This window comes from Lepisosteus platostomus, chromosome 17 (assembly GCF_059453375.1).
Source record: "Lepisosteus platostomus isolate fLepPlt1 chromosome 17, fLepPlt1.hap1, whole genome shotgun sequence".
In the NCBI taxonomy this organism is placed as follows: Eukaryota; Metazoa; Chordata; class Actinopteri; order Semionotiformes; family Lepisosteidae; genus Lepisosteus; species Lepisosteus platostomus.
This window is the reverse complement of record NC_142627.1, coordinates 26,131,696-26,145,198: the sequence shown is the minus strand read 5'-3', so window position 1 is coordinate 26,145,198 and position 13,503 is coordinate 26,131,696. Positions and strand designations below refer to the sequence as shown.

Below are 13,503 nucleotides of genomic sequence, written 5' to 3'. Positions count from 1 at the left end.
AATAATGGAATAATTATAATCAAACACAAAAAATTCTAAAACCTTTCAAAAGCTCACCTTCTGGTATATGTTTTCTATATTCAATGACAAATTGCTCAGATCTGTTAATCACTTTAGATGCTAACCTTTGAGTATAGTCTAGATATATGTTTCTGTTTGAAACATAAAAACAACAGCACTCAGTTCTCAGGGGAGAAAAGATGCAATGCTAATTAGCTCTATTTATGTTTCACAATAGATGCGCTATAAACACCAGCGAACTTTCTCTGTACACTGTACAAGAGCATGCACCATTTTATGGGAGCAAACATTAACGTGAGTTCTTGATTAAAAAACAGTGACAATGACAAACATAGCGCTTCAGGCATTTAACTTTACGATGCTCATATGTGCAAATGGTGTGTCGAGGCCTTTAATTAGTACAACCACATCTGAAGTGCATTCAATTGATTTATGTTATCTAATTAACCTCCTGAAGACTGAGAACATTGCTGCTTAATCTTCAGCAACATTAAAAAAAGATGTGCAAGGGGTTTCACAGCATTGATTTTTATGGCATCTTCTGTGGTTGGTGCAACTTAATATCACACTAATGTTCACAGACATATAGGATTAGGAATTTCTCAGTTCAAAGCTAAAATGAAAAAATGGATTGCAAAAACATTTCAAGCTATTGTGTTATTACTGTATATGACAGTATTCTTTCACTTTCTGTATGAAAATGGACACAAGAATTTTCCCAAAACCAGTCAAGGGACTTGAAAAAAGGCATTTGCCTGCTCATACCTGCCCGATATTCCACTGTCCCTGCTGGTTGGGCTGCATGGTGTACATGTTCTGAGGGTTGACCACATTTCCAGCCATTCCACCTTGTGGTCCCATCACATTCGGCGGCAGTCCCATCACTCCTGTTTGCGCGTTTCCCATAAACCCATTAGGCATGGTCATGCCAACCATCATGCCAGGATTCTGTCCCATCATAGACATGGTCTGTCCTATCACAGGTCCCATCATACCCGCAGGGGGGGGCATGGTTCCTGCCATGTTTGGAAAGCCCTGGAAATTTGCAGAGGGCTGGGAGGCAAACTGCAACTGTGATGGTCCCATGAACATTCCAGCTGAAGAAAATATACAAACAAGGCAAAAGCAGTTAGCATGGTAGACAGTGTATGGTTTTCTCCTTCAGCAGTAGCAGTGACAGAAATTTTGCTAAACAATTTGATTGACAATGGATAAAATGAAAGAGAAGAAACAAGGACTGAAAGAGTAAAATTTATTTTTCAGATAAAAAAAGATTTTAAATATCTTTATTTTATATTTCGGCTTGCTGTTATGTTGAAGTCTAGACTTATGTTGAAGTCTGTTTAAATAGCAGTCAGGACTTCAAATCAGATGCTCAAATGAACAATACTTAAATAACTGATTAAATAACTGTTAATGAATGTTTATGCTCATAGTATTGTCTCAGCAAAGACTGAAAAGGTTACATATTTTGAAGTTCAGATGTAAATCTGTACAATTGTTTTATCTGCATAAAAAGATTCATTGTACAAGGAAATTTCCCCAGAGACTACACTGTTTATTCCCAGCTTCTTTCCCATACTCAAATACAGCTTTTTTATATTGCATTGATGGAGCAAAAGTCTGAGAAAGACACAATACCAGGAGCTGTTTGCTGTGCCATGCTCCCAGTGCTGTAGAGAGATAGAATGGAATCCTTGGAGAGGGGCTTCTTCCCAGAATCCTCTGATTTGGTGGCAGGTTCAGTAAAAAGGTCCAGATCCCCAGTCACAGTGCCTGTGTTTGCTGCTGGGGGTTTACTGGAGGTAACCTGTGGATCAAAAGGCCCATTTGTGAAGCCACAACTTTAAATACCCTCTTAGCTAAATGGCTTTTCATAATTTTTTAAGGTTTATAACATGAATTAAAACTTAAGGATTTCTAATACAAACTACAATCGTCAAGATAACTACCATTTAACTATTTTATGTAATCTGCATGGATATTGCATTAATGACCAGACTGCAAGGAAAAAACCTCCTCTGAGGGCATATCAAAAAAGAGGCAACTCAAATTTTCCAAAGTACATCTGAATGACAAATGAAACCTTAACTGACTGCCAGAAGAAGATGAAACTTAACTTTTTGGACATGTTCATAAGCGTTATGCTTTGTGTAAAAAGTGTCATTTCCTGATACACTACTAGCCAATTCATTTTCTCCCACATCTGAACAAAAGAACTCCTTAATACTGTGTAAGAACAATGAAAAATGATAAGTTTTCAAAATCAGATCAGTAATAAAAATATGCAGGCATTTAGAGACATAATTGCAAATTCAATCTGCAGCACTATCAGTGTCACTGTATTTACATTAACATTCTGAACACATCTTGATTTTCTGCCTTTCACTCACAATGATGAAGTGGGTGCCTGTAAATCAACAGGCAGATTAGCCTGTTAGCAAGTAGAAAATGACGAACAATGCCATCAGTGCGTGTCAGCCATTCAGGAATGAAAGTATGATCTCATCAGTTATTCTGTGTTTGCATGCTATGATTTAAGTTAGACAGACCTACAAGACTACAAGTATTAGCTTTCTACCTGCAAGACCGCCAACTGTATCTTTCATGAATGGCTTTGAGGTTCTAGGTTTTGCTGTCAAGTAGAAACAAACTGAAACTTAAGAGTTTTTGTTTTGTTCTATGAAGGACATATTTGGCAGATTAAACAAGAAATGTAATACATGACTACTCATAACCTTGGTGAGGATGAACCATTTCAGTTCTTAAAGGATACAGGAGTGGTCTACAGGCTACATTATTTATTCAATCTCTCAATCTAAATGTATTGAAGAAATAATTTCTATCAACTGCTTTTTTCACTCTTGGTTCCCAGTGGAAAAGAGCCTGTGAAACCTGAAGCTCTTGCCCTCAAGGACTCATCCCTGCCCCAGTAACAATAAGCAGAAATGGGACTAAACTGCTGCCTCAGATAACATGGCAGCCTTTCTTTTGTCCTGTAATACATTTTTGAGAATCTGGCAGATCATGAGGGATACACACATGGACAAAGAGAAAAGATAAGAATAAATAATGTATGAGGGAGGGAGCTGAAGACAGCCCTTACATAATTCAAAAATAAATCTACACTCAGACAGCCTCATCTGCCAGCGCTAAGCATCTTGCGATCCCATATGTGTGTAAAAAGCCTGATCTTGATTCTAAAACGAACATCGCACAATTATGCAGGCAAAGAGATTAACCTCTTTGCACAGTTGTCTCTGTGACAGGCAGTACAAAGCATCCACCCTTTTTACCTTCTATCAGGGCACCTTTCCTAAATCATTGTGATTTATTTCTTCTACCAGGCACAGACGATGACAGGAGAGGCTGTAATGGATTTTTCACCAGACTTTAACACTGAAAATCTTGCATTTTAGAATTTTTTCTTTTGTTCTTTCATACCGGGGGAAAAAAAACGACACCAGCTACACACCATTATTATATTGTAATTATTTTTATGTGGTCAGCAGATTTTATCCTGCTGAATAATTTTGTTGAATATCAATATTTATTTTAAGAGCTTGTAAATTGTCTTTATTTATATTAGTAAAAATGCAAGAAACCCACATCTTTAGATTATTTCTACGTTACATACATTAAAAACCAAGAGTAGTGTCCCACACAGAATCTAAACTTGCAACCTTGATCTAGAACCTTAACTCTAAGAATGAATGTGCCAGCAAGTAAGCAATGTTATTAACTGTTGCCATTTCTCAGTTCATCACATTAGAGTCAGAGGTCCAGCAGTTTCCAAGGTAACACCTGTTTACACGGCCTGGGCATCAAGACAGGTGGAGCACTGACAGCTTAAACAAGCAGTTACTACCACCGATTCACACGGCTCAGGAGTATACTACCACAGGAGCCATTCTGCCTGAATTGCCCCAAGGTGTTTTACTGTGCATATTCAAATTTTTGTTTTGGTAGCAAGAGCTAAGTAAATGTTGAAAACAAGAAAAATATCTATTACTCTTACTGTTTATTTTGTTAATTGAACTGTTTAAAACCTACAATTTCAAGTTAGTACTTTATTTCTGTATTGAAGTTGAATTTTACCTTCTGAATGTGGTTCTGAATGCCCCAGTGCTGCTACCTGCTGACCAGCTGTGCTCGCGTTCTGCCCCTTACCAAAGTGCAGAAAGCCAGAACAGATACTTCATACCACTGAGCAGACATTTCGGAATGTGTAGCTTTAAGTAGAGAAATAATTCAGTGGCATATCACTGCCACACTCTATTGACTTGTATTTTAGCACAGAATTGATTTTGTCATTCAAACTGTAACCGGTATAATGGCACATGTGCCTGAGCCATTCAACAAGATACATGATTATATGTTTAAAAATAAATCTGGATGATTACCAAAATGGTTAAATATTTGTGAAGGCTAGAAGAAAAACTTTACTTCCTCTCAGTTTGAGTAAGAAATTGCCTTAACTCAAGCATTCAATGTGGAGTTCTCAAAAAATGAAAAAGAGACAAAGCACAGACAGTATAGAATTGGAAACCTTCCCCCAAGGCCTTTCCCTATGACAGCATGGCCCACATTGTTGTAAAGATGAATCTTGGTTTCTCTATGGTTACAGGAGACACCATTCCCCCCTTGATTAATTTTGAACCAAGCGCGAGTCATAGCTAGACTCCTAGACTATATAATCTGGTTGAGCTGCAAGAAAAGATACACTAGCCACAGCCCACAAGCTACATAGAGAAAGTGGACTGATAAGCTTCATGATCGAAACTAAGGCTGGGCTACACAGCACATTGGCATGGGGTGAAGATTTCAGCTAACGTCACTGGAAATTAGCATGACACAATATTCTACAATTAAGGTCAATTATATCTTGTTATTAATAGGCTTCATACTATGTTATTATAAACTGAAAATTTTAACTATTCAATTTTCACTATTTTACGCTGCAATAGCTTCAAGATGCTTAAATATTTTGCTCTCAACATCCATTCAACAGGACTATCTCTTCTAGGAAAAGAGGATATAGCTACATGCATTGCATGAGTTCTGTCTAATGACAAGTTAAAATGCTAAATAAATTAATCAAGAATTAATTGGAAGGGTTAAACAAGGGCACTGTTTAAATTACAATGCCAAGAAGCATGATCTTCTTTTTGTGTGTGTGTGTCTAGTGGCACAAAAGACATTGATATTAACAGCACACTTTCCATCTGTTGACAAATTCAGACAATTTGTCAACAAACTGAAGAAAAGGACTAAACCTATTTGTTCTGAAGATCACCAGTTAAAGGTGAACAGATACAAATGTTAACACAAGGTATACATGAAAACATGGAGTGCAGAAAAGGGATTAAGTTTCTTGGCCTCTGGAAACTTGGCAAGGCCATCTGTACAGAAGTGTAAGATTGCATCTAAATGAGGAATCTTGTCTCACGAATCCAGAAGGAAAATCAGAAACATTTATACTGAAATGGAGGTGGGGGGACCAAAGGACCAAAGAAAATCTAAATGAAGGACCAGGCAATTAAATGCTTAGACATACTTGATAGGTGTATTAGAAATCAAATTACACAAGATAGAAGCTACCACATGAGCAGACAATTATGACTCTTCTGAAATCAAAGAAAATGATTGAGAATTGAAAATGATGGAGAAAAATGTAACATTAATGGACGCATCTTTTTCTGGAGAGACACAAAAGATAGAAGAGGGTAGGGTAGGGGAGCAGTGTTATACATTATAAAAAGTATTTAGGCTCAGAAAGTAAAGCCAGACAAATCAAGAGTCTCTGAACGTATTTGGGTCAGATGTTCGACACAACAATCAAGACAGACTGAGGTAAACAGAAGCAACCATTAGGGAACAGTAGTCCTCTTATGGTTATGCTTTGAAGTTTGTTTTGAAACTTCCTACATTTCATACAATAAGTCCAAAGCAAAAACAAACAGGATCCAGTCAAAGAAAAGGAGTACAATGACAGGCAAGCACAGGTGAAATAGGAAATTAGAAAGGCCAAGCAAGAAATGGAAAGAATTATTACAATCAAGGCTAAGTACAATTATTATTTATTATTACATAAACAAATAAAAAACATTAAGGATGAAATGCCCTTTCTGTTATTAACAAGCTCATTAAATTCCCAGACAACTCTGCTCTTTCTTCCACCCCTAAACTCTGTCTTAAGTTTTTGCAATTCTTCTAATCCATGATTGATGACATAAATCTACATTTATCTGAATCAAGCCTTGGACTTGTTTCTGATTTGGACAACTATCTGAGCTCTAGTTTTCCCATTGATGTTCCCTCTGTGCCACATTTTTCTGAATTTAGCTTAATTAATTTAGATCAATTTACAAACATAATACACACTATGCTGAAACTAGAAAACCACCCCTGGTACCATGCCTGGTATTTCTTTATTATATCCACCCAATATGAAATCTCTATTTGCTAATCAACTTACTGTAGCTCAGCCTTGTATCTCCGTAGGGGCATCGGAACTACTACACTTTCCTGTGACACACACATTACAGAGCTGGTCGATGGGCAGGTCTGTCACTGACAGCACTGCAACCTCACAGGACAGACTCCAGCCCACCCTTCCCCAGAAGCCACAGCCAGCTACAACATAACTCAGGCTCACATCAGGGACTCAGGGCTTAAGCTATACTCTGAATAAATGCTTTTAGAAAGTTGTCCTTTAGAAGTCTGGTTGTTTAAAAGAAGACAGTAATTTATCTAATCTAGACCCTTATAACTTAAAGCAAATTATGAAATATTAAAGGGATGATTGAACAGCTATATATTTCTAAAAATAGAATGAAAACATACAGGAGACACAGTGGTTAGCACTACTTTCTCAGGGGCCCTGGGTTCAATTCAGGACCTGACGTTCTGTCAGTGTGTTCTCCCCATGTTCATACGGGTTTCCTCTGGGTGCTCCAGTTTCCTCCCACTGTCCAAAAACATACCGGCTGGTTAATTTGCTTCTGTGAAAATTGGCCCTGGTGTGAGTGTGTGTGAGTGCCCTGTTGTGGACTAGTGTCCCATCCAGGGTGTACCCTGCCTGGTGTCTGTTGCTTGCCAGGATAGGCTTCAGCTCCCCCCCAACCCTATATTGGAAGAAGCAGTTAGAAAATGCAAAAAAATACTTGATCCCTTTTCTCCTTCAGTACGGTAAATGAGTCTTTACCGTGACTTCCTGCTAGCCATCTCTTCATCAGTTAATTAGATCAGTGAAGCATGTCCTTAGCAGTGCTGAATCTTTCAACAAGACCCTGAGACTGACACCACAGCCACACGCATGTCCCAGTGCCAGAACTGGTGAATTGTGACAGAAGGGGACAGCTTTCAGAACAGCTACAGTACAGTACACCACACTGCAGGGGGAAACAGGGGTGCCTCATAGCCACTCTATTCTAATGAAGCCCTACAGTCAGAAGGCAGGCAGTACATACATTTCAAGTTGAAGAGAGGAGTGATCCATAATAAATACTGTATGTGACATACATTGCCTAAGAAATGTGTCTTCCCTTTTTTGGTTCTGATATAATACGAATGTTCATCCTATTGAGTTTGAGCAACATTGTGTATTTATTGCTGATACCATAAAACCATTTAAGTACAAAGAGGTTATATCCAGCATGAAGTATAAAAAGTATAAGTTACTAAACTATCAAAGAAGAATGACAACCTTAGCATTAAATGCCATGTTATAATGCAAAATGGTATGTAGTAATTTTTCATGCAAACATAGGTATTACAGATAACTGCTCTGCACAGACAAAAAGCCTCTAGTTACTAGAGGTAACTCATTGTTTATTTTTAGACAAAGGAAAAATGTTTTCCTCTGCATATACTTCAATAATACATAAATTGAAGTAGAGAATTGTTTGGTTATCTGGCTTAATACCCAATCTGGTCACACTGCAGCACAGTAATCCCACAGGAGTCTTTGGAAACATACGAGGCCTGGTGGTCTGACTACATTCCCAGATTGAAGACAAATGGCTGTTCATGCTTAAACTCCCAAGTGTACCAAATGGTTCTTTTCATAACATGAAAGTTTTAAATTTTTTATTGTCTCTTGCACTTTCATATTCAGCTGAACATGCTCATACAATAGCAGCTTTTCTGCAGACAGACCACTGAACTGACACACTCCTAAAAACTGCATGTTTTATTTATAATGTTGAATTTTTAATGCCAGAACAAAGTGTATCTCTAGAAAGGAAGGAACCATCTAAAACATCATTTATGGGACATTAAAAATCCAGAAGAAATGGTAATTACCTTTATCTCAGACTATGATTTCCTTAACAAAGTATGCTAATGTGTAAACATTATTCACTAGGCACTCTTTAATTTTTCCAGCACCTTTACAAATCAATTTAATCCACTTTAACAAGAAAGGTAAATGTAATAATTTTATCTTATTAAATTAGAAAGCAAGTGGTCAAGGAGAAAAGAAACACTGGGAAGTTAAATATTCCTGTGGGTTTTTATGTTGTTGAGGGTTCCGTGCTTACCTGAGGGACCTGTGATGATGAGGATGGAAGGGGATTGGAAACCATGGGGCCAAAGATATCGAGGTCGTCGCTCAATGGCGCTGCACTGCTGCTGGCACCGCTTCCATTTGCATCAAGGGGACCTGCTGTAGGGGGATCTTGGAGGAAACAAACACAAAGGGCAGCTTAGGAAAAGCAGTTGCTGTTTATCAATTCTAAAGCAGTACCTAGAAAAGAGAACCCTGCTCCACTCCACCTACCTCGTCCTTAAATTTGTCTTTTTCTGTCTTCTCACAAGCACATACTGTAGGCTTGCATTTGTGAATTACTAGATTAGCAGAATGACATTAAATTGTTCTGTGATTTATTTAAAATGTGGTCTCTTGGAGACTAGGAGCAGGATGCAGTGGCATGTGAGAAACTGCTTTCTAAAAATCTGGAAAAAAACAAATTTCTTCTTAATCACTTTCATTCAGTAAGGAGATACTGAAGGCAACAACAAAAAAAAAAACAACTGAAAAAATTTCCAGCTGTAAAGCACCTTGTAAGACATGACCCCAGGTGTGTAACTGGGGTCAAGGCTGCACAGGAGGAAGAGCCACTTTGGGGTGCAGTGAGAATGCCACTCTTCACTTTGTTAAAACATGATCTTGAACAGTGAAGTTCAAAGGGTCATTGTCAGCAACAATGGGATACAATAAGTCTGGTAAGGCTAAGGCTGACAGCAAAAAGCAATTTACAAAGCAGCAGCTGCTGAAACCCAAACAGGGAAGTAATGCTTTGAACTGACTTCATGTGTAGGTAGAAAACACCACTCAATTAAAAAGCAGGTATAAGGATTGACCTGCTCTGAAATTCAGTGTTCACTTAAGTCTTTAAAAACAAAACTGTAACTTTAGTTTGTATCAGTACCAAAAATATATGTGATGATTCTCACATATATGAGCATATTTATGTGTTTATTGAACATTTAGCACTACCCAATCTGATCCATCAGATCTATCCAATTAATATCTTAGCTAGAATGAGCTTCTATTTAACTAATCAATCAGTTAAAAATTTCATGGCTTGTTGCAGCAGAACCTTTGTAAAGTTATCTTGAGTACTAATTATAAAAAATGATTGAATCTTTCATATGAAATCTGAATGAATCTATAGCATATATCAAAAGCTCTCGTGGAGCAAACACTTTTTTAAAAAGCTGTGAATGATCTTTCACTTATTTTTTTAAAAATAACTATAGAGTGGAGAACACTCTCTTTTCAAATTGCAGTGCTACTTCAATCTGCTCTTGTAACAGAGCGACACATTCATTCTACTCTGGCGGACCTATTTGAAACAGTTGATGGGATAAACACAATGTACATTTCATAAAGGTAAACATTAAAGCATGATAAAAATATGCCATTCTACAGGTTTCTTGTGATTTAATACAGCTCCCTCTCTCTGCCAAGAAGCCCAGAGCACTCCAAACAGTCTCTACTACAAGTTCTGATGACTGTAGGGTTGGAAATCCACATACTGTAAACTTTATTGAAGTCAAACAGCAAAGCAAAAAACAAATAACTCTATTCAATTAAAAAAAAAGAATAAGTAACTGTTTTGCTAAATAATTTTCTGAATTACTATTTGAGACAAGTGAACAGACTTCAGAAAAATAAGCTAATTGTATCATTGATGACAGGTGATACAGATCAAATATCTTAAATATCTATTGAGCTCACAATTCTCACATTTTTACTCAAACAGGCTATTCTAATGTCTGACATCTTGAGAAAAATGTTAAACTCTGTCCTTCTTTACCTCCAGACTGAGCAAAAAGAATTCCCTATTGCTTGCATGTCTCTATCCAGCCTTGGTTAGAAATCAACCTTCAGAGAACTTTGTATGAACTACATTCAGTAATGACTCAGGCTTGTAATTAACAGCACATCAGTGACTAATGTTATTTCTTCAGGATATTTTATGTGTGCTAACATTTGCACTTCATTTCTTTTTATGTGTTAATGAAACAACAGCTGCACACAAGCAGTCCCAATCTTTCAGTGTGGTTCTGAGGAACATGTAGACTTCCACCCACGCTCAGAACACTTCACAGTCTTGCACAAGAGAGCAGCTAAAATACATGTAAGCATTATAATTAACAATGCAAACAAGAACGTGCAATCACAGCTAAAAAATATTCTGAGACTTTAATACTTTAAATTACCCAAAAACATATTTGGTAAACACCTTCCATGTCTGATGTCCTAAATCGTCATGGCACAGACAGTGCAAATTGCTCTCTATCAGACTTATAGGGAATGAGAGTTTTATTCTGTTAATGGACCACCAAACACAGTAACAGCCATGACAGATTACAGCAAAGTGATGGACCTTGTTCCTATGGTGATATGTTAGACAGAAAGAAAGCTTATTTCCTCAGACTCTTTCATCTATATTTATAACGGGATGGCCACTCTGGGAGCTCTTTCTACTCTAACTTAAAATACACATCAGTAAGACACACTGTTCAATTTGAGTCTCATCATCCTTCGACCTCACATCACACACTGCCCATGGTTGAAGTATACACTATAAATTCCTCCTTCTGCAGCAGCTTTCTCTTCCCAAAGGGAGTTCAGGCAATATTGTGTCTAAATAATACATCAGCCCTTATCTCCCCCCAAACCTATCACTTACTGAAGTGTATAGGCTTTTTTCTCAAACAAACATAAAACAATGAAATACAAAAAATGCAAAGTGACTTAAAAGCTTGAGTGATTTCCCTACTTTCTGTTCGATTCTGTCAACCACTGCCTGACATAAGCAAACCAGTCAATGAGAGGTAATAACTCCATAGCTGAAATCAATGCCATTACTGATCTGCAGACAGAACCCTTTTGAGAAACAGCAAAGCTATGTTTGCAATACAAGAAAAAGGCAGAAAAATAGACTTATATGATGATTTCAACATGTCACTTAAATTACACAGCATGGTAGTCATTGCTCCAAATTTCCACCATAACAAATTCATGCTTAAATGGTATTTTCTCTATTTTTTTCATTAATTTGTTGCCTGAGTAACTGACAAGAAACCTGATGATATGCACCTTTTATAGAGAAATAACATGTTACAGGGCATGTGGATTTTCAAACACAATTAAGGTGTGTTACAATTTTTTCTTAGAGCCAATTCAGTAAACATAGGACTGCAATAACATCAAGCAAATGAACTTTAAAGTAGGATCCATATTTATGAGGATGGTTTAGAGGCATGGATTGATCCCAGAGCTTTCTCTGGGATCTCAGCACGTGGTGTGGGTTATCTCCTAATGAGTAACATATTAGAACAGCTATTAGGACAATTGTCAATCCTCATCACAAGGAAATTACTTCAGTCATATAACATGGCCATCCAGCCTCTGTGCTCAATAGCCATAGAGTGCTCCGGCTTCCTGTTCAACCTCATGTCTTCAGCCCCACAACTGAATCAATAATGCCCTGGACAAAGCAATGGCTGATCTTAAGCCAGTGATGATTTATGGGTGCACCTAAGCCCCCCAGAACTAGTGTTGGCAATTGTTCAAATATCCTAGCAGCAGTACTCCTATAGGAATCATTAATATAAATTGGAAAAAGCCTATATATATTCCATATATATATACAGTATAGCATAAATATATTTCCGACACACAGATACACAAACAGTGCATCATAGTAAATTGTATTCATAATCTCTACAAAAAGTAAGGTAATTGAGCAGAAGTGCTTCTACTACAAAACATAAGTGCAAAAACAAATAATTGTACTGGATCAAGTAATAGGTTTATTCCATGCTGACAAAAAGAAGAAAGAAAACACAATGTTTCGGCCGTGGAGCCTTCTTCAGGCCGTGGAGGCTTCTTCCAAGGCTCCAAGGCCAAAACGTTGTGTTTTCTTTCTTCTTTTTTTTCAGCATGGAATAAACCTATTACTTGTTCCTTTGCAGCCTACACATGCTGACACAGCTACCCACCTGTACTGAATCGTATTGGATTTCTAAAATGTGTTAATTGAGCAAAAACTACCATTGGCTAGGATGAATTATTGTGCAATAATTACAATACAGCACAATCCTTAATACACTTACTAAATTAGTGAAAAACCTAGTGGGAGATTGAGGGTGTCTCACATGGGCGGAGCGGTGGCTCTGTGGCTCAGGATCTGCGCTGTGGCTCAAAGGTTGCTGGTTCGAATCCTGCGGCTGGCAGAGGAATCCTACTTTGTTGGGCTCCTGAGCAAGGCCCTTAACTCCAACTGCTCCAGGGGCGCCATATTAATGGCTGACCCTGCGCTCTGACCCCAAGCTTTACTCCCTGGCTGAGTGTCTGTCTCTCATAGACAGCAAGTTGGAGTATGTGAAAAAGACAAATTCCTAATACAAGAAATTGTATATGGTCTTATCTCATCTCTTTATACTCTTACATATGGCTATGTAAATATCTGCAGTAATACTATGATGTTTTTTATGCTGTTGACAAATTAATTTTGACCCAGACAAAGATCTGAAAGGTTTACTAGTACAATGACTGCAGAAGTAGGGAAAATGAAACAGGTTCAATGACAATGAACACAGACAATGAACTCAAGAAGGTTTATGCTGAGCAGCACATAAAGAGCAAGTAATCCCGAAAGAGGAAGATACACTGAAAATAACTAAATGAATGCTAATGAGAAAGATACTAATATGTAAATAAAAACTAACTAGGTATTTCAAAGACTTTTATGCAGGTCTTGATACACTTCTCTTTACTACCTGAGACACGTGAACAGACATCAGAAGTACAAGAAAACTGTATCAATGATGACAGTTGATCGGGATGAAATATCTTTAAGATATTAAGTCCTTGTCTAAGAAAAACGGGACATTCTTCATTCAGGAAGAGATGAGAAAGAGAAAGAGATGCAGACAGAGATGCACCAAAGTTAGTTGAAAATT

At 37.6% G+C, this 13,503-nt stretch overlaps 1 protein-coding gene across 3 annotated transcripts in view; it reads right to left on the bottom strand.

Annotated features, from left to right (window-relative positions):
- smap1 (small ArfGAP 1) overlaps positions 1 to 13,503 on the bottom strand; it is a 96,117-nt gene that overhangs the window by 1,718 nt on the left and 80,896 nt on the right. For all 3 annotated transcript variants that reach the window (XM_088610514.1, XM_088610516.1, XM_088610515.1), the window contains 3 exons: positions 8,565 to 8,701; positions 1,663 to 1,831; positions 787 to 1,118 (listed from right to left, as the gene is read on the bottom strand). In XM_088610514.1, the coding sequence (XP_088466640.1) occupies positions 787 to 1,118; positions 1,663 to 1,831; positions 8,565 to 8,701 (638 nt within the window). The remainder of the gene's footprint in view (positions 1 to 786; positions 1,119 to 1,662; positions 1,832 to 8,564; positions 8,702 to 13,503) is intronic.